This window comes from Calonectris borealis, chromosome 12, assembly GCF_964195595.1.
Source record: "Calonectris borealis chromosome 12, bCalBor7.hap1.2, whole genome shotgun sequence".
NCBI classification, from domain to species: Eukaryota; Metazoa; Chordata; class Aves; order Procellariiformes; family Procellariidae; genus Calonectris; species Calonectris borealis.
The window spans coordinates 1483622-1504158 of record NC_134323.1 but is presented as its reverse complement, the minus strand read 5'-3'; the positions used below and the strand labels follow the sequence as shown (position 1 = coordinate 1504158).

Here is a 20537-nt window from a genome sequence, read left to right as displayed (position 1 = left end):
GAGGAGAACAGCAAACCGAAGGCCAGCGGGTGAGCGCCCGAAGAGCGGCGGGACACTGAAGCGTCGTTTCGGGTGGCCTCGCCGTGTGCGTGGCCGCCGTGCCCCCTCGTGGCAGCAGGACACAGCTGGTGGCCCGGGGCTGGCGTGGGCAGGAGCCATGCAGGGGCTGAGCCCGGGCGCAGGCAGGGATGGAGCTGCTGGGTGCCGTGAGGTGCCCCGGCAGGGTCACCTCATCCCACCCGGAGCATCCTCCTGGGGGTGCAGCACCCCAACCCCAGCTCTGCTGATGCTGCCCGAGGCCACACGTGCCCTGGGTCCCCACCAAGCCTCATACGGCAGCCTATGAACCTGCCTCCGCTCGCAAAGGAGTCTGCGGCATCCCGCCAAGCCCTCTCCTTCCCGGGGGGGCCGTGCCTGCCTGGTGGTTTTTTGGCATAAGCCACTTGCGCCGCGGCCAAGCCAAGCACTTCAGGCGCCGCTCAAGGGCAGCGTGTGCCCGGGGCCGGGCTGGGCATCCTGGAAATATCAGCAAGGCTGCAAAAAAACCCAGCTGGAAAAAAATAAACAGGTTGGTGGAGGCCTTCGCTGAGGACACAGCCACCCCAAGCACCGCCGAACCGCGCGGGGGGCAGGATTCAGCAGCACCCTGCCTCAGTTTCCCCCAGTGAGCCCTTGGGAGTGACAGTCCTGGGGTTATCACGTGTAATGTCACTTTGGGTACCTGGGGCAGGTGCAGGGGGTCAGGGAGATGCTTTTGTACCCCTTTCTCCTTCCCACCGTGCATCTGAGCGGCTCAATGTCGCCCTTCGTGACCTCTTCATCCTCTCTTTGGGTACCCAAGTCAAGCGCCTGGAGGGGAGGAGAGCCAGACCACATCTTGGGGCACCTCTGGGACACCTGTAGCTCTTGGCAAGGCAACCCACTGTCCCCAAAGCCACCCGGGACAACCGCAGGCACCTCGCAAGCTGGGGCGGGCTGGCACTGCCCAGCCCCTCCGAGGCCACCAGCGGGTCCAGCCTTGCAGGAGAGGGACAACCCTGGGCAGAGGATGGCCGGGAGGAAGAAGCTGCCCTGCCCGGTGGAGTTTTTCTTCATTCCTTGAAAGCCGCAGAGACCTGCTGCGCGGGATTCAGGGCTGGAGGCTGCGCCGAGGTGGAGCTGCCATGATGGATGATGTGACATCATTCCCAAATGCCTCTGCCACGGGCGACGGTGCCCAAAGCACTGCAGCTGGCAGGGGGGGATGCTCAGAAATGGCACCCACCCACCACCTAGCACCCGCAGGGAGCATCACGGCCAGCATCCAGCCTGGGTTTTAATCCATGCCTGGGATGGCACGAGCCAAGGAGGTGGCATGTTCCTGCCTGGACATCTCCCAGGTCCCACAGGGATGGGCAGATGCTGCCCTGGCTGCATTTACATCACGAGGCAGCCCGTTTCTGCCAAGCACAGGGAGATGTTTCCGAGGTTTGCAGCTTGGCCAGGGCCAGGTTTGCAGGGGGTCTGGGTCCAGCCAGGGGGGAACAACCGGGAGGGGAGGGGAACAACCCTGCCTCGGACCCAGGTCCTGGTCTGGCTAAAATCCCCCAGGAGAGGTTTGGAAGGGAGAGGTGAGGTTTGAATACTCTTGATTTTACTGCGCCATGGCCTTGCGTTCGAGCCGCTGCTCCTGCCCTTGAGCGTGCAGCCTTGAGCCTGGCAGCAGCCCTCGCTGCTCCTGGCAGGGTCCCCTCCCGGTGTCCCGGTACAGGGGGGATCACGCTGTCCCTGGGAGGGACGATGGTGCCTGCAAGCCACAGGGCTGGCGGCCGGGGGCCGAGTGCTTGCCCTGGGCAGCAGGGCTGGGGATGCAGCAGGAGGGATGCTGGCTTGGCCCAGGGGGGAGGACCACAGCACCCCGGCCCCTCGGGGCTCCGCAGGGGATGGGGACACCGGGCTCCCCAGGCAGGGCCAACCCTGGGACATCTCTGGCAGCACCCAGGTCCTGCTCAGGACCATGGCGATGGCTTCCCCAGGAATGCTGGAGGGAGCATCACCCCTTCTCTCCTGCCACCGCCTGCTCCAGCCCGCAGCATCAAGAGCCTCCAGCATCCCAGCCCAGCAGCGGGGTGACCCAGGCGCAGGGACGAGGGGTGCTGGCAGCGTGTCAGACCACTTTATTGCCACAGCGGCCACGGGCCAGACCCAGTTCCCAGAGAGGGTCTGGGTCCAGCCCCTTGACTCCTCTAATACTGTTGAGAAGATGAACCCCGAGCCTCCACGCCCACGCACGGGCACTGAGCATCCTCCATCCCGGCCACCATGGAGCGGCTCCAGGGCATCACTCCCATCCTGCTGCCTGCACCGCCGGGAGCTGGAGGCCAGCAGGGAAAAGTGAGGTGAGACCAAGGGTGCGGGACTGGGCCAGTCCTGGAGCAGCAGGGACTGCCACCACGTCCTGCCGGTGGTGGGGAGCAGCACGAGCCCCCTCAGTCCCCTCAAACCTCCATGCCGGGCGCCCGCCCCAGGCCCAGCGCCTGCACCAGGTCATCGCTGAGCCCGCTCTTCAGTGTCCGTCTCACTGGGGGAAGAGGAGAGGTGGCACTGGCAGCATGAGCAGCGCTGGCTGCCAGGGTCCCCACGCACTGGGTGCCTGCCCGGACATGGTGGCCCTGGCATGCTGGGGAGGGGTGGCAATGGGGTGCAGTGGGTGGTCTCTGAGCTCACCATGGGCTCAACATGGGAGGTCAGGGGTGGCCTGTGGGGAAGGGAGCCAGGCAGGGCATGGGGACAAGGACACAGAGATGGGACAGGGCCACAAAGATGGGAAAGAGCATCTGGGCAGGGCCACAGGACAGAGTACAGGGACAGGGCCACAGAGGTGGGACAGGGTATGGGGACTGGGCAGAGCACGGGAAGAGAGACAGAGAGATGGGACAGGGCACAGGGACGGGGACACGGAGGTGGGACAGGGCACAGGGACGGGGACACGGAGGTGGGACAGGGCACAGGGACGGGGACACGGAGGTGGGACAGAGATACAAAGATGGGATAGGGCAAGGGGACAGGGACACAGAGATGAGAAAAAGCATCTGGGCAGAGACACGGAGATGGGACAGAGGCAGAGCATAGGGACAGAGATAGGACAGGGCACGGGGACAGGGATGGGACTTACAGGACTTCCTATTGCCGCGGGACCTCCTGCGCTCCTTGTTGGCGCAGGGCCGGGGGTTGGCGTTGTGAGTCACCGATTTCACCAGCCGGTCCATGATTTCATCCGAAGCATCGTCTGGGGAGCTGGGAACATCCTCCTGGGCTGGAGAGCCCTGGGTCGGGGTGATGTGCCCTGTCCCTGCACGGGGACAACGGGGATGCTGGCATCAGCCGTGCCCAGCCAGCCGGGCATGCCTTCAGTGCCTCTGCCACCCCGCTCCTACCCCGGCTGGCCCGGCTGCGGCGGGCAGGGGCGTCCGTGGGGGAGGTCAGCAGGGTCTTCATGCTCTCGTGACCCGCTTCCATCTGCTCCTCGGGGCCGCTGGACACCACGGCGGGCGGAGAAGCAGCCTCGGCGATGCCGGAGAACTTCTCGGTCTGCAGCGGGAGGAGAGACGGGTGTCGGGGACCTGAGGGGCATCACCTGGTGGTGGCGGCCAGCCGAGCGTCACCGTACCTCGGTGATGAGCCGTCCCCGGGTCTTGTTGCGCTCGCGATGGGCGGCCCGTTTCTTCTGCTGCTGTAGGACGCGCTCCCGGCAGGTGCGGTACTCCAGGGCGAACTCCCGCAGCAGCTTGCAGATGGGTGTCACCTTCACATCCCGCGCCGCGCTCGCCGGGTACCCCAGGTACAGCAGGAAGGAGTGAAACCTGCGGGGACGTGGGTCACGATGGGCCACCGACAGGAGCGCGGGGTTCCCGCCGTGTCCCGAGGACCTCCAGCCACCAACCTGTTGAGGACCCGCCTGTGCACCACCTTTAAGACAACAATGCGCTGGGTGCTGTCCTTGAGGAAGTCCGTCAGCTTGCTCTTCAGTACTGGCTTGGTCTCATGCTTGGCAATCACCTTCAAGTTGTCCCAGGAGGCCCTGCACCTCCGCTCCAGCTGCACCAGGCTGTTGGCCAACTCATCAAAGTCAACCTGGAAGAGCGAGATGTCAGCCCTCGGCTGTGCTGGTGGAGCTGGGCAGCCATGGGTCCCACACCCTTGCCTTGCCCGGGTGTCATCTGCCTTGCCTCACCTTGGCGGAGCGGGTGATGGAGGCAATCTCTGAGTAGAGGTCAGTGGTTTCTGGGAACTTCTCTACCACCATCTGGCAGAGATGGTGGAGCAGGGACTGCCGGTGCACCGTGTCCTTCACTTCCGACACCTTCTCCAGGTAGCCCAGCTCAAAGCCTCTGCTCTGAAACCCCAATGGACTCAGCAGGGCCTCTCCATTCCTCCTCCAGTCTGCAGACCCACTGGGTCCCCACCAGTACCACCCAGCCTCAGGCGCCATCCCAGGCTTCCCATGGTCCCTCTTGGGCACCCATGCACCATGGCTGGTCCTGCCCCTGCAGCACTCAAGCCAGGCCACGTCCCTCCGCACCCTGCTCCTCACCTGAGAGCCATTCAAGAAGTTGCCCATGGCCAGCAGCGTGGCCAGGATGCACTTGAAGGTGTGATTTCTGGCCAGCTGCTCCATGCCCACCTTCAGATCAAAGAGCGGCTCTGCAATCTCCTGGGTAAGGAGACAGGCAGGTGAGACCCCTTGGCCACCCTCTCCCTTCAGCATTCACCCTTGCCCTTGAGGACAACCACCTCATGGTCAACCCAAGCCCATGCTTGCCTTGGGGACCTGCAGCCTGTCCCCAGCCAGGACGGCACCTCCCATACTTGGACATGGCTGGTCCCCACCAGGAACACGCTTGGCTCAGCGCTGCTGGGGCTGGCAGTGGTGGGAGGGCGGAGGGCAGGTGGGGTACATGGCTCTGTACCTGCTCCAGGCTCTCGTAGTCCAGCTTGAAGGCCCAAAGCTGGAGCCTGGCCGTGAGGTCACTGATGGAAGACAAGGCGAGAAGGAACTGCTCCGCAGAGCCCAAGGGCACATCAGGGTTGGCCAACTGGGCCTCCTGGATCTTCTGCTTCTCCTCTTCGGTCGGAACCATGGTCAGGATTTTCTAGAGCAGGCAAAGAGAGATGTGTCAGACTCCAGACGTGTCACCATGGGACGTGTCACCCCAGGGCTGGCAGTGCAGGCATCGAGGCATGGAGGTGTCCTGGCCAGGGGAAACGACCCGCATGAGGACCTCAGAGGGGCCAAGCTTCTCTCGTGCTCACCTCAATCCCTTCCTTATTGACTGCAAACTCATCAAAGTTGAGCACGGCCGTCTTGATGATGTGCACGGGTGGCAGCACCGTCAGGCCAATATTGATGGCGTTGCTCCTCTTGGGGTCCAGCACCACCACCACCTTCTTCCCATCGATGGCCTTCTGCAAAGAGGACAGGATGGATGGGACAGCCAGGCAAAGGGCTCACCTTCATGAAAACACCATGGACACCATGAAAACACCATGGATCAGGGACCCGTCGGTGAGCCAAATCTGCGCACAGCCCATCACCGTCCCCACCGATTCTCTGGGCTGCGGGTACCCATCCTCAGCATAGGGTAGGGGTGACACTGCATGCCTAGGGTCCCCACAGGAACTAACAGCCTTCCTCCCACCCCTCAAGTCCCCTTGGCTGATGGGTGCCAGCCGGCTGGTACCTTTGAAGTTGGCACTTCCTTTGAGCGTGTCTCAAAGAGATGCTCCAGTTTGGCAGCATTGACCTCGACGTTCTGCAGGGACGCCCACAGTGTCGCCTGGCCGAACCTGCCCGGCCCCGCAGTGCCATCAAGCTGCTTCAGTTCCTTCCAGAAGAGCTTCACTGTCCTCTTCTTCTTGGCCTGGGAGGGGCCATCTGTTGCTGAGGGGCCTGGCAGCCCTAGGGGTGGCGGGCAGCCGGGGACCGCAGGAGGTGGAGGTGGAGGTGGTGGGCAGCCAGGGATGGCAGGAGGTGGAGGTGGAGGTGGTGGGCAGCCAGGGATGGCAGGAGGTGGAGGTGGAGGTGGTGGGCAGCCAGGGACGGCAGGAGGTGGAGGCGGAGGGGGAACCATGAGAGCTCCAGCATTCGTCGCTTCGATGCCAGGAGGGAGGAAGGAGCCGTTGGCCATAGGCCCCATGTCAAGGATATCAAAGTCTTCTTCTTCCCCCAAATCAGTGAAGTCCAAGTCCTTGATCTTCAGCTGCACGGGGCTGGCCTCCAGGCGCTCCCACGTCAGCTCCATGTCCTTCTTGATGGGCATCATCCCGGTGTTCTCCAGCTTCTGCGTGTGGGTCTCGGCATCTACGCCGGACATGGCACGCGCCAGCTTGGCGTGGGCGCTGGCCACTGGCCCGTCTGGAGCCCTGCCATGGAGCCAGGTGCCCTCCTGCTCCCGGCTGCCACCTCCCTCAGCGTCCATCACCACCTCACCCTGGACCAGGGGGGACGACAGGACCTCGGGGAAGACCTTCTCCCTCCCCGGCTCTGAGGAGCCCTTGGCGTAGAGCATGTCCAGCATAAACTTGGTGTCGGAGGAGATGGTGCTGCAGGAGTCGGTGGTGTCCAGCCGAGGCAGGCGAGACCCTGCAGGGAGAGGGGGAGAGGCTGGGACCCCCCGCTTGGAGGGGCAGGTGCTGCTGGGCTGCACCTAGAGTTGGGGTCCTGCTCCCCTGCTCGGATGCCGGCGTTCGGAGCAGGACGGGGAGGTACCACCCAGCTCCTCCATGGCTCTGGGTATCACAGGCGTGGGCTGGGGGCAGAGGGGCCACTAACACCCACCCCAGGGACCCTGATGAGCCCAGAGCCGGGAACGCACACCCCGGCAGCACCTACTTATGCTGGGTGGCTCCATCCCAGGCTCAGGGGTGCCGCTGTCCCTGTCCCAGGCGAGAGCAGTGGGATGCTCCAACGCAGCATCGCCGAGGACATCGAGCCGTCCCTTGGCCATGGAAGAGATCTTCTCCTTCTGGGCTGCGGCCAGGTTCTCCAAGAAGCGAGCTCTGCGAGACAGGGGTGGATGTTGGCCGGGAGCAAGGCAGGGATGGGGAGGACGGGCAAACCACGCCATGCCACACTGCGCAGCCAGCCCCGCAACACAGAAACCCCCCTGCGCTGGCCACGCCGCATCGGGGACCCGGAGGATTCAACCTCCTCCGAGCCCTGCAGAGAGACAGGCGATGCCACCACTGCTCGGGGACAGGGATGTTGCAGCCCCATGGGAGCCGAAGGGTGCCACCATCACCTGTTGGTCCCAACGGACCTGGTGCTCACTGCGACCCTCGTCCAAAAGCTGCAAAACCCAGGAGGGTGCCCGGGCAGAGGCTCGGGGGGACCCTCCTGCTCCTCATGCCCTGCATGGCTGGACCCAGACACCTCCGGCCGGGTGCCGGCCGAGGAAGCGCATGCCTGGAGACACACGCATGCCTCTACTTACTCAAACTTCCTCAAAATAGGCTTGTCCCCACGCAAGGAGGGGGCATCCTCCCGCCTGAGGGAAAACAGGGGTTAGCCCCCACTGCCGGCAGCCCCCCGGGACTCGTGCCTCCTGCACGCACCCGCCTGGCAGCCCTCCAGCGTGGGACCCTCGCCCCACCGTCACCCCATGGCCCTGGGTGCCGGGGGAGAGCCCCAGCGAGTCCCCTCCTGCCCAGGCACTGCGTGGCATTGGGTGCTGGCGAGACAGGGCACCGTCCCCCCCATCAGAGCCACCCAGTTTGCCACCAGGATGGCGATGCCAGCTCCCTGCCAGCCCCAGGGACGGCCGTGCCACCTCCAGCAGGGACATCTCACCCCAGAAGAGGGGGCTCAGAGGGTGCCATCACCCAAGGTGGGGATCAGAGGGTGCCATCACCCCGTGGGGGATGCTGGCAATGGAGGGAGTGGGCTGGGGTCCCGCAGGCAGGGCTCAGAGGGGAGAGGCGAGGGACGGGGACAGCGAGGTGGGTGCAAGGGGCAGCGAGCGGGGCAGGGCAGTGCCCGCTCCCGCCGGAGCATGACGCCGGGAGGGAGCACACGCGGGCAGAGCCCGGGCACTTACCAGACAGGGGCAGTTTGGCGCAGCCTGCAAAAGGAAAGATAGAAAGAGTGGGCAGAGGAGAGGGCAAGCGTGGGCAGAGAGGAGCAGCGAGGAGGAGCTGGAGCAGAGCCGTGCGCGCCTGAAGGATGCCCTGGAGCCCCTGGCCGGACCCTCTCAGATGCCCACTCCCCCATCACGCTTCTCTCCAGCCCCTGCCCCGACCCTGTTTCCCCCCCGCAGCCCCAGGGGGGCCCCCCCCATACACCCAGCCCCCCCTGACTGCTTACTTGTAGACGCTGCGCTCGCCCGGGCCGGGGGGCTGCTCCTTCTCGGCCGGGGGGGAGGCCAGGGCCAGCCGCACGCTGGACGCGCTGTTGTAGACGCTGCCGGGACAAGGTCTGGAAGAAGAGGTGACAGGGACTGAGCAGGTCCCGCAGGGCTGCCCTCCACCCTGCCACCCAGAACGGACCCGAGAGCTGCTCGCGCTGCATCCCAGCATCTTCCCCATCCCGGGAGCATCCCCGCCGTGGGTCACCTCCAGCTGTACTTACTCTGCAGGGCTGCTTGGTGTGGGGACAGCCGGGGTGTCCTCGGTGGGGGGCTCCTTTGGGGTGCCAGGGGATCCCAGCAGTGGCTGGGCATCGGGGCTGGGCTCTGGGCAGCCGCCCTGGGATCGCCACCCACGCCGGCCCTCGTCCGTCCTCCTCCGCTCCTTGCGTCCCCCCGGGGACGGCTCCTCCACCCCATCCTCCAGCTTGAGAGCGCTCTGCGGAGGGGCCGGAGGGGCATGGCACCAGGCACGGCACCCCTGCCACCCCACGCGCCCGCCCTCCCCGCGTCCCCACGCGGAGCCTCGGCTGGCGCTGGGTGATGCCCTGCTACGGGACGCGGCGCGTGGCCAGATCCCGCGCACGGGCATCGCCCGAGGGAGCCCCGCTCACTTCGTAAAGCGTGAACTGCTGCTTCAAGTCGAGGTCGGTGCCCTTGCTGCCCAGGTACTGCTGCACCACCCGCTCCATGCCCTGCTGCTCCAGGCAGTCCGTCACGTCGTAGAAGGTGTCCTGGTCTGGGAGGGCCGCCAGCGTCTGAGCAGGACCAGAGGGACACCGCTGGGACCGGTGTGACCCACGCCAAGCCCCAGCAGTGTGGCATCACGGGGACGCCCTGCCACCCCCCCTGGACCTTGTTGATCAGCGTCATGGCAAACACCAGCAGCTCCGTGTCAGCCCCATTGCGTTGCTCCAGGATGGCCATCAAGTTGGACCACGGACACGTGCCTGGGAAAAACGGCACGTGCAGGTGACACGCGGGCCGGGGGGGACACACACCGTCCCCCAGTGGGGACCTCACGGGCGGCTGGGGCTGCACCCACCTCTCGCCTGGTCCACGGCGTTGACGGCGCGGATGAGGAGCAGGGCGTTGGGCTCCGTGTACTCCACGAACACCAGCAGCAGCTTCAGCGCCATCTTCACCACCAGGCGAAACTGGGACAAGGGACGGTGGCTAGGATGGTGGCGGTGGCAGGGGGCTGGGGGCTTTGCCGTGGGGCCAGGGACCAGCCTGCAGCTGTGATGCTGATGGCCAAGGGGCACCAGGGAGGGACCCGGACCCTCTGGCTCAAGCTCTCTGCCCAGGAGCATGGTCACATCAGGACGGGGAGCTCTGGGGACCCTGGGTGACTTCCAGATGGGTGGGAGCAGGACCCAACACACCCAAAGGTACCAGGGCACCAAGCCCGAAGGCAGAGGGTGGGGTAAAGCCCCCGAGGGACGGTGCAGGCAGGGGTGCAGCGGGGGAGGGGGGGGGCACAGGCAGCCCCTCAAGGGCAGCAGGGGCTTACCGGGCTTCCCGAGAGCGTGTACAGCCACTGGACGGTCTCGTTGTGGTTGATGACACCCTGCATGCCGTCCACGAAGAGCATGATCTGGCTCAAGGCTGCAAGGCAGAGAGTGGGCAGGGTCACGGCGCGGCGGGCAGGGGTAGGGCTTTCCCAGCCCCGCGCAGCATCGCCACGACAAGGGCAAGGTCTGGCAGCTGCCTGCAATGTAGCCCAGGCAAACTTGCTTGCTCGCTTCCCCCCCGTGAGTGCCAGCCTTCCTCCCCGGGGACGGGAGATGCCCTGTACCCAAATACCAACCCCGGAGGATGTAATTCTGGTAGTTCTGGTCGGCCTCTGCCCCCACTTTGATCAGGCACGTCAACCCATCCAGGTTCACGAACTCCGGCACCAGGTCCTTGTCCTCCTGCGGGGCGAGGGTCAGGCGTCACCGCAGCGTGGGGAGGCAGGGGCGGGCAGCCAGCCCCAGGGGAGCCCCCCCCCGTGCCCCCATCACCCTACCTGAAAAAGCTGCTTGAGGGAGAAGAGGGATCGCCGCAGCTCCGGCCCCTGCGAGTTGTACAGCTTCTCTGGAAGGAAAGGAGAGACGCGGCGTGATGGCCTGACCCCGCGGCTGAACCGGGGCTCCAAAACGCTCCCGGCTGCCTGGGAAAGCCCCGCATCCCGGCTCAACCCCCGTGCCGTCACCCCAGGATGCCGGCACTGCCTGGCTGTCGGACACGCAGGGTGGAAGCAGCTGCAGCTCCACAAGCACTTATTTCAGCCCTGCCACCTCCCTATTTCCTTTTTTTTTTCTGCCCAGCAATGACATAAATATCCCCTCTGGTTTCCTGTGCAGAACCGAAACAGGAACATGGGCAGGAGGCAGAGCTACTTTTAGCCGTCCCTCCCCGGGCACAGCCCTGGCACGGTCTCGGAGCCCCCAGCAGCCCCGTGGCTTGGGAAGAGCCGCAGGATGGGGACGGGAAGGATGGAAGCTTGGGGACAAAAGGACGGTCACCAGGCTGGAGGCTGGACGGAGACTACGTGCTCACGGGGACGGTGCCTGTGGGCAGGAGCCAGCATGGAGCAGCCAGGGCAACGGGAAGCCGGAAAGCCCCGCTTAAACTAGCGGAGACCAAAAGCATCGGAGCCAGTGCTTTCCGCATCCAAAAATTGAGTTGTCGAAGCATTCGGAGTTATTTGGGTCAGCTTTAGAGCTGTAACAAGCCAAAACCAAGCCGTCCAAGGAGCCCTCCAGACATGCCGATCAGGGCTCTGTAAACCATGAGGTCCCAGCAGCCTCCTCCGCTCACTTATCGGCTTGTCGGAGCAGCCGAGAGGGAAAGCAGAGCAGCCGAGAGGGAAAGCAGAGCAGCCGAGAGGGAAAGCAGAGCAGCCGAGAGGGAAAGCAGAGCAGCCCAGGGCTCAGCCGGAGCCTGGGAACCGTCGGCAAAGAGCACGACCCCGACCCCGGCCTTCCTGCAGGGAGAGGGCTCCGAGCTGTGCCCCTTCCCGCGCCGCTCGGGAAGCTGATGCCCGGCCAGCGTTGCTCTGCTCGGAGCTTGTTTACCCCCCTTGCTAAGGAGAAAAAAGGCTGGAGACTCCCAAATATTTTACAGGACCTCCGAGCGGGCTGCCCAAAGCCGCGGCAGCGCTTTCTGCTGCGCTCGAGCTATTTGTTTGTATCCTGCAAAGCCAAGTTTAGAGCTCTCCTGGAATCTCATGACCCGGAATATCTGCAGCGGGCGGTGGGCTCCCAGCCGAAGAGGCAAAAAGTCCCAATCTCTGAGGACGGAGGGGATTAACCCAGTGGGTCCCACAAGCCTCATGGGGACCATGTCCCCTGCACCTCTGGGGGGGTCATGGGGTGGGAGCAGCCCTGGGCTGTATCGCTCCCTCTCTCCATCGCAAAAAGCCCGGCCAAAACTCACTGCGGAGACCAAACCCCCACCGTCCGGCGGGGCCGGGCTGCCGGACCCGCGCCAGCCCAGAGGAAGGAGCATCCCCGACTCACCGATGATAGCGTGGACTCGGACGGAGAGCTGCGTGCGCAGGATCAGAGTCGGCCGTCTCCCCTTCCTAGGGCGGGGGGAAACGCTGCGTGAGCACCTGCAGCGGGACCACCGCCGCCTCCAGCCCCCCACCCGCAACCCCTGGCGCTCGCACGCACGTGGGGTCCCCGTGTCCCATCCCCGGAGGGCTCGGGCACCCCGTATGCCTCACCTGACCTCCTCGTAGAAACCCTCCAGATCATCCTTCTGCTCCAGCAGGGACAAGTCGAGGTCCAGGTAGTGTCCGGAGGGCGAGACCTGCAGCGTGCAGTCCTCCAGCTGGGGAAGCAGACAGCCCGGCTGAGCCCCCGGGCCCCCCTGCTCCCGGGGTCACCCTCCTGCAGCATCCCCGGGTCACCCTCCTGCCCGCGCCGAACCCACCAGACAGCCGCATCCCGGACCGGGGTGGCAGGTCCCACCCTGTCCCCGCAGGGAGATGCCTCGGCACCCCCTGCCCCAGCCCGGTGACAGACTGGGGAGAAACATGGAGCCCCAGGCTGGGAAAAGGCAGAGCGAGGGCGGCCCCGCTGCCGCCGGGCTCCTTGGCAATCCCTTGGGCGGGAGCCACGGCAAGAGGCTGATCCGCTCCCTGGGGCTCCCCTTAGTCAGCTGGGGTGCGACCAGGGCAGGATCCGTCTCCTCCCTGGGCTGGTGCCTTCGCCCGGGCAGAAGAATCGCCCCACCTGCGGGGACTGGCTCTGCGGGAACTGCCAAGGCACCCGGCCCGGCCAGGGACACCCCAAACCAGGGCAAATCCCACAGGGATGGCCCCCGGCTGACACAGCCCGGCATCTTCCAGCGGGACAGCGAAAAGCACAGCCCAAGGCAAGGCTGGGGTGAGGGCATCTCCCCCAAAAAGTCCCACATACAGCACCCACAGTGCACCCCAGCCAGCGGGCACGGCACCCACAAAGCCCCTGAGCCACCTGGGACCCAGCAGCACCCCACAGCACCCAGGCAGGGCTCCTGGGTGAGCTCCCGATGGGACAGGGCAGTTTGCCCTCCAGGCAGGGGGAGGGCAGCACCCCTGCCGCCCCAGCGCATCTGGTCCTGTTCCGAAAGCATTTGCAGCCCCCCCTCTCCTACCTCGCCCCACCTCCGAGGAACTGATGCTCCTTTCCAAATCTGCGCTCCCTACTCGGGGAGCTGAGGGCCGGCAATAAAACCCTATTATTGGGTTTTATATAAAACCCCACCCTGGTCACCCTCGGGCAGGCTGGCGACCCACAGCAACACTGGGTACGGCTCCAGCATCTCACTGAGGTTGCTCTTCATGAAAGCCCCGTCTCCTCGAGTCACAAGATTGCACACATATGACTTCACCGCGAGTGTGACGTTAAAACCAGAGGGCAAAGAAAAAAATGCCACGTGCGTTAAAATAATTAATGACCTTGACTAAGCCTTGGGATAACGGGCAATTTGGCAGCGCACTGCTGTTGGGCTGGACACAGTTGTTATGTTGTTAGTGTTCCCGCTCCACCTCCTGCGGTTGCTGGCCACACCAGCCGGCCATGGCAACATGCACCAAACACAGGCTGCTGGCACCGGGCAAGCGCTCCTGGCTGCCAGCTCTGCCTCCGTGGCGCATATCGCTAACGCTGACCCCACGCAGGGTTTGCTTGCTGGGGAAAGCTTCAATTCCTGCACGGGGGAAGGGCTCTCCTGGGCACCCCTGCATCCCCTCAGGCATCCCTTCATCCTCCCGGGCATGGGAGACCCCTCCTGCATCCTCCTGGGCATCCCCCTGGGCACCCCTGCATCCTCCTGGGCATCCGCCTGGCCATCTCTGCATCTTCCTGGGCACAGGAGACCCCTCCTGCATCCTCTTGGCCACCCCTGCATCCTCCTGGGCATCCCCCTGGGCATCTCTGTATCCTCCTGGGCATCCCCCTGGGCATCTCTGCATCCTCCTGGGCATCCCCCTGTGCATCCCTGCATCCTCCTGGGCACAGGAGACCCCTCCTGCATCCTCTCAGGCACCCCTGCATCCTCCTGGGCATCCCCCCGGGCATCCCTGCATCCTCCTGGGGCACTCAAACACAGTGAAGAGCAACTCACAGCTCCAGCAGAAAAGCTTTGCCTTCTCTGGGCTACCAGAGCCCCGGCAAGCCGGAGTTAACGTCCCCAGCTCCTACCGGGGCCGGTGACATGTCCCAGCTGGCGGAGGAGGCCAAGCCCCTGGGACCCGACCTCACATGTTTCCCATGCGAGCTTGGCAGCGCTCTCCACGAGGGATGCTCTGACCGCTGGGCCCGGATTTGGCCACGACCCCCCCGGCGAGCACCAGCCCCCAGGGACGGGGACGGAGATGGGCTGTCCCAGGCTCACGCTGCCCTGCCAAAAATCCCCGGGGCGGCACTTCCGCGCCAGGGAGCACCGACTGCCCCAGGGCCGGGGTTACTCCCGCGCCCTCGGATGAGGCTTTGAACCATGCAGGATCTGAGCTGGGACCTCGGGGCTGTGCTGCTGGGGACGGCACGTTGAGGCCACGGGGTACCGACAGCTCCCGGCGCAGGGCAGCTGCGATCCATCCGTCTCCTGCCTGTAAAACCATTTTAGAATGAGCTGGGCTTTGAGGATCACCGGGACTTGCAGGCAAAGCGGAGCTGGGGGAGGAGGAGAGCGTCCCACGCTCACACCTCCGGCCCGTGGCTCCTGGGAGCCCCAGCCACCCCGCAACGGCACCGACGTCTTCCATCCACCCTGTGCCTCAAATCTGAGACACGGGGAAGGTGGAAACACATGGATATCCCCGATTCTACCAACACCCAGCAGCTCGGTTTCGAAGCTCAGCAAGGACACACGTGCCAGGCAAGCGAGTCCCCAGGGAAAACCGGCTGCCCCCCCGGGAGCGGGACTGTCCCCCCCCGAACTACGGGGATGTGATGGAGACATCTCCATCTCTGAGATGGAGACATCCGCCGCCCACAGCTGCGCTCACGCCGCCCACCACGGCATCCCATCTTCCGGCTCACCCCATCACAACGTCCCCACGCGGGAGGATGCTCGGCGGCCGGGCAGTGAATATCCTCTTTATCTGCCAGCAGAGGAAACACCTTTCCTCTCCTCTCTAAATACTTTCTTTTTGCGGCAACCATAATTTCCCAGCATTGCCGCGGCTCTTCTAGGAAGGTTATGGGGAATTTACGGCAAAAACACGTTATTTGCTCCAGCTGAGGCAGCACTCGAGCTCAAGGCAGCATTTAAGCACAAGGCACCAGTGGGTCAGAAGCACCCGGCATCTCAAGCCTCTGCTCACCCTCCCAAAATACCTGGGGACTGATGGGGTACAAGGCTACGCCGCAGGGGCAACCCCGGCCGGCAACCAAACGCAGCCACTGCGATTTGGTTTCAGGGCTAAGTGTTTATTGCCAGGGCACTCGGTCGCTGCCTCCGACCCGCTCCTGCCTGACAGATGGCAGCAAGTGGATGGGAACGCTGCCATTGCCTTATCGGGGGGGGGGGACGGACAAAAAAAAATAGCCAGGCCAGGAGGGATCTCTGGAGGTCACCCAGAGTTGGCCCAGAACTGCACACTCGCTCGCACGCGAGTCCCTCTCGAAGCTCCTCCAGCCAGGCTTGTTGCTCATTAACAGATCCCTCGTTTCTTATCAACAGCGGGAGGACCCCAGTCCTGGCAAGCAGCCGGTGAACCGGTAAAGCCATGGCACGAGTGCCGGGCCACAGCTCCTGTCCCAGGACCCACACAAGGACCGTATCGGGAGCCGGTGAGCTCCGGAGGCTGCTGAGCACCGACACTCGGCTCTAAGCATTCGGCAAGAAGCAGACGGCAGAGTTTCAAAGCCTGCCGATGACCCCGTCTCACCGCTTTTGTGCCTGCCAGATGTTAAGAGGGGCAAAGACCCTCGGTGAAGCCCCCCTCGAGCCGGTTAGGAAACAGAGGAGAAGCAGGGCTGGTGGGACAGGGCTTGTGCACTTCATGCGTGCACCGAGCTCGCCCCAGCAGCTCTCCTCTATTGAGCCCAGGAGCTCGCAGCGAGTGGAAGGGCGAGCTTATGGCTCCGAGGCCGGCGAGCTGTTTGCTCTTCCCCAGGTTTCCGGGGGAGGAAAGGGAAAGCAAAGCTCCAGCCCATTGGGTTTTGCAATTTTTTGGAAAAAACCCTAGATTCAGAGGTGAGATAGTGCCGGGGGCAAGGGAGCGCAGTGGCCTTTGGGGACCGAAGGGACAGCCAAAAAAATCTGCCCTGCCAAAAACCTGCCTGCGAGGTTCAGAAAACCCCCACACCCAGCGCGAGCATCACCCAAGGGTACTAGAAAAATGCTGGAAAGCAGGAGAAGATAGTATCGGCCTGGAGCCGAACAATGCGGCGGCGGCAAACAAAGCGGGAAGGTATTTTCAAGCACAAACATGCTTTCCGGACAGCATGAAAAAGTCATCAGTGGCGGGTCGCGCTCGGAGAGAGGAAGCACCGAGGGTGTCACGGGGCAGGACAGGCTGTTCAAGGCAGCGATGTCGGCACGAGAAACCTCCAGTTCATCATCTCGAGGCTGTTCCCAGCTCAGGGAGCAGCTTTGCTGTGCCCAGGGAGGGCAAGACCCGGCTGGTCCCCCATGGCAGCTCATCCCCTGGGTGCCTGCGGTTTGTCCGACGATGACGATGCAGGGACCCCCAGCCCAGCTCCCTCCCGGCCGTTGCATCCTCCTATCGGTGCTTTGCAGCTCCAGGAACGCTGCCCAGCGGGACAAGCCTGGCACCGGGCAACCCCAGCTGAACTTTTTTACAGCCAGTTTCTTGGGAAAAATCCGACTGTTCATTTACTAATTTTAGGGCAGCGAGTAATGGAGCTGAGCGCTACCTTGCACAAAGGGCACCAAGGGAGGTTTTGGCTGGTCGTGCCAGGGTAACGACATCTGCGTGGCTCCAGGGTGCCAGGTCTGAATTTGGACTGAACTGGGTGGTTCGGGAGACCGACCTTGCTCCGCAGGGTATAAATCCTGCTGCAGGAGGCTCCCGATGAAGACATCAGCTCATGCAAACCCCAGCCAGCATCCCAGCTTGTCAGGCCAGGACGTAACGCAGCCCTTGCTGGCTCGGAAAGCTCCATGTAATAAAGGCAGCATGGTTTATAACCTATATAACCTATATAAACCAGGAACCTGGCTTATAAGCCCAGAGCAGGGTCCTAGCTGCTCACCTGTGATTTTATCAAGGGTCACGGAGTGATGCAGGGAAACTACAGAAAAAAAAAAACATCCAGAGCTTGGCTTAGGCAGAGAACAAGCCCAAAATCCCAGGATGAACACGCCTCTGCCGGGCACAGGACCTCCTTGCAATGCTCCTGCCCTCGGGAACGCCGCGTCCAGCCCCCCCGTGCCACCACGGCAGCACCCAGGGCTGGCGATCCCGTTACAGCCAGCTCCTGCCCGGGGAGGAGAGCACATGCTTGAAATTTGAGTTTGCTCCATTCGTCATGTCTCAGGGCTGTTTGTTCCCAAACAAACTCTGTTTAGTCACCGCCTAAAAATCCCATGATGGCGACGACATAAGACGCCGCTGCTTTGCTCCAAGAAAAATGAAAAGGGAGATAAAAGGGAGGTTTTTTTTGGTGCAGGCAAAGGTCTCACAGCGATCCCCTCTCCCCTGGCAGGCCAGCAAACTCGGTGCCAGGCACACCGAGCCCATTTCCCCCTCCTGTCCGGCTCCGGGCAGGGCACACTCCCCCTGCCTGCCTGGGTTCCTGCCTCCCTTGCCTGCACTCCTGCCGTGCTGCAAGACAAGAGATGCTCAGCCATTGCCAAAGCTCTGCTGGTGCTGCATTTGTAAGGAGGAAAACGAGCCTGTCCCCATCCTGTAAAGGATGCTCTGAAAGCATCATGCCAGCAGAAGGTACCCAGGAGGGAGGGTCCCCCGTCTCCTCCGCTCCCCAGCCTGGATCAGGCCCGAGGGCACGCAAACAAGACATGACGCCTCGCTTCAGCCGCCTGCCTTCCTCCCGGCCAGCCCCTGCTCCCTCCCGCAGCGTGGTGAGGGGTGCGTGCGGGGCGCAGGCCCTCCGCTCGCCCGCCCCGGCCGGAGGAAATTGCTCAGCATGAATTTCCGTGCCGCTCTTTGGCGGCAAAGCTGCCGCCGGACCGGAGAGGCGAGAGGCTGGTGGCCCCCCAGGTTCCATCGTGGTCTCCCCAAGACCCATGCGCTGCAGCGAGTGGGGATGCTGGCCGGGTCCCCGGCGTTAGGGAGCCGGCGGGCTCCCGTCGAGGCTCAGCTCCGCTGCCGGTAGCCGGCGTGGAAAGGGGCTGCTGGGGTGGAAGCACGCTGCCTGGCTCAGCCCTGACGACACGGGGATGGACGCCTGCCCTCATCCTGCTTCCCCCTGCCCGGGTTCCTGCCTGCTCTGAGCAAGCACATCCTCTTCCTCCCCGCCGACTCATCCGGGGCCGGCCGAGAACTGGCATCTCCCGCAGGGGCTCACGGATCCCGCCGTGACTCACACCGGGAGCGCTGCCCGGGCTCCGGCAGGGACACACCGCCCCGTCCCTCGCCTCCCCGCTCCTCCCAGCCGGCAATCCCCCCCTGCCCGGTCCCTGCCCGGTTCCTGCCCGGTGCCTTCCCCGCCCGCCCCCGGCTCCCCCTCACCGGCAGCGGGGCCGCGAGCAGGCGGTGCAGGGACGGCAGCTGCGCCCCCAGGGCCAGCGCCTCCGCCACGGCGTAAACCGGGGCTCGCCGCGGCTCCGGGAAGCTGCCGCAGCCGAAGGGGTCCGCGTCCTCCAGGTACTGCAGCCGGCACGGCACCGCCGCCTCCGCCATGGCGGCACCGCCGCTGCCGCCGCTCCGCTCCGCTCCGCCGGGGGTGGGGAGGCCACGCCCCCTGCCCCGCCCCGCCCGGCCCCGCCCCGCCCCGGTAGCGGCCGCTCGGAGCTCGGCGCGCCCTCCCGCGGGCGTCCCGGCGGGGGGTGCCCGCCCGCAGCTGCCTCCCGCCCCGGAGGGATGCTCCGGCGGGATGCTCCGGCGGCAGGGATGCTCCGGGCCGCGGGGGGGGCTCCGGGTGCGCGGGGATGCTCCGGGCTGCCCCGGGGTGCCGGGTCGGGCTGCTCGTCCCGGGTGAACTGGGGCACGGGTGGGCGGCTGGGCCGAACCTCCCCATTCTGGGGCAGGGAAGAAAGCGGCGGAGGCAGGAGCCGCCCTGCCCCGGGCAGCCCGGAGCCAGGGGTGCAGCGGTACCACCCCGGCAGCGGGGCAGCCTCCGAAGCCGGTGTTGATGCTAACGAGGGCCTCACACATCCAAGGTGTTGATGCTAACGAGGGCCTCACACATCCAAGGTGTTGATGCTAACGAGGGCGTCCAAGCTGGATCATGTAGTGTTCACCACGGTGGCTAAGGCGGGCTTGGAAATGAGCACGCAAAGGAGAGCCAGGACCCCCGGGAGAACCCAGGGGGGACCGCGGCTGCACCGGGGATAGGACTGGGGACACGGGAAGGTCTCATCGCTCTTGAACTCGGCACAAAGTGTCGCCGGGCACGCTGAGCGCAACCCAGCAAGGCAAAGGCGATTTTACTTTCTTTTTGACTGATTACCTGGGCCGTGACGATGGCCGATGCGATGGAGCGGTGGGCAGGGAACCTTCCCCTCGCTCCTGGCTCCAGCCCTGGCTCCCAGTAGGAGCGAGGCATGAGCAGACTGGGGGGAACTCAGCAGACGCCCAGGTTAGCGGCACGGGCCGGGTCCACGAGGCCGGTGCGGTGGGGCACAACCAGCCTGGGGGAGGCAAAGCAAAGGGGGGGATTTAATTATGCCTTTGACAACTTAAAAGGGGAGCAGGAGGCAGCCTTTTCCCAGCGGCAGCCGTTGCGAGGCCATTCCTGCACTGCCTTTCCTGGAAGGAGCCGGCTGGCAGGGGGTGGCAGCAGCAGGCTGCTTTCCCCAGCCGTTTTCTTCCGCTGGCAAATGTTTGCAGCAGATTTGTGCCGGGTCAGAGAAGAAAGGGAAGAGGCGACACCGCCGGGAAGGCATCCTGCAGCCAATTCCCCTCTGGCCAGCGGGCTCTGCCTGGCACTCGGCGTCTGAGGGTGCCCATGCCATAGGCAGTATCAGGCAGAGGGCTCGGCCCAGCCAAGGTGTCCTTCTGTCCTGGCTCTGGGGACACACGGACACAGCTCAGAGCTGGCTCTCCATGAATCACTCTGCCAGCGTCCCTTCTTGCCCCCTGCCAGGCGGCATCCCCGCTCCCCAGGCTGCCTGGGCATCCCTCACTGCCCTCCCAGGACATGGGGCCCTGGATCTGGGAGCCACAGGGATGGGACGTGGGAAACGGGGCACCTCCCGGAGCAGGGGGGATGGCCCAGGGTCGGTGGGCAAGTGGGAGCTTTTAGGGGTGTCTGAGAGGGGCTGGGGAGCTGAGGGGGATCCAGGAACCATGGGGGCCCCCCTGGGGTGCTCCCAGGCTGGTGCTCAGGCAGCGGCTGGGGCAGGGATGGGTGGTCTCGGCCGGCAGCAGGGAGCACCTGGGCAGGCGTGGGGGGACCGAGGTGGGGCAGGGGGCCCCGGGAAGGTGCGGGGGGGACCGAGGTGGGGCAGGGGGCACCGGGCAGGCGCGGGGAGACCGAGGTGGGGCAGGGGGCACCGGGAAGGTGCGGGGGGGACCGAGGTGGGGCA

At 64.7% G+C, this 20537-nt stretch overlaps 1 protein-coding gene across 3 annotated transcripts; it reads right to left on the bottom strand.

The window, feature by feature from the left end:
• Positions 1-2141: 2141 nt before the first annotated feature.
• FHOD1 (formin homology 2 domain containing 1) lies at positions 2142-20420 on the bottom strand. Of its 3 annotated transcripts, XM_075160907.1 has the most exons (23): positions 18520-18722; positions 12097-12203; positions 11888-11952; positions 10393-10460; positions 10192-10297; positions 9895-9989; positions 9427-9538; positions 9237-9331; positions 8996-9139; positions 8606-8820; positions 8342-8452; positions 6872-7038; positions 6470-6622; positions 5721-6340; positions 5293-5445; positions 4950-5132; positions 4574-4693; positions 4214-4375; positions 3923-4113; positions 3650-3842; positions 3417-3570; positions 3155-3331; positions 2142-2560 (listed from the first exon to the last, which is right to left on the bottom strand). In XM_075160907.1, exons 1-23 carry the CDS (start codon positions 18688-18690, stop codon positions 2478-2480), a joined length of 3645 nt encoding a protein of 1214 aa, XP_075017008.1. In that variant the 5' UTR covers positions 18691-18722; the 3' UTR covers positions 2142-2477. The 3 variants fall into 3 exon arrangements, with proteins under 3 accessions (XP_075017008.1, XP_075017007.1, XP_075017006.1); XM_075160906.1 differs by lacking the exon at positions 18520-18722 and adding an exon at positions 19460-20420 and having other exon boundaries at positions 5721-6622; XM_075160905.1 differs by having other exon boundaries at positions 5721-6622.
• Between the last annotated feature and the right edge of the window lie 117 nt (positions 20421-20537).

Excerpts from the sequence above, each read along its gene's own strand:
- FHOD1 (XM_075160905.1), bottom strand. The coding sequence starts at position 18,690 with ATGGCGGAGGCGGCGGTGCCGTGCCGGCTGCAGTACCTGGAGGACGCG. Across the intron at positions 8,821-8,995 it reads AGCAGTTCACGCTTTACGAA|AGCGCTCTCAAGCTGGAGGA; the intron begins GTGAGCGGGGCT and ends GCCCCTCCGCAG. Across the intron at positions 4,114-4,213 it reads CCATCACCCGCTCCGCCAAG|GTTGACTTTGATGAGTTGGC; the intron begins GTGAGGCAAGGC and ends TCGCTCTTCCAG.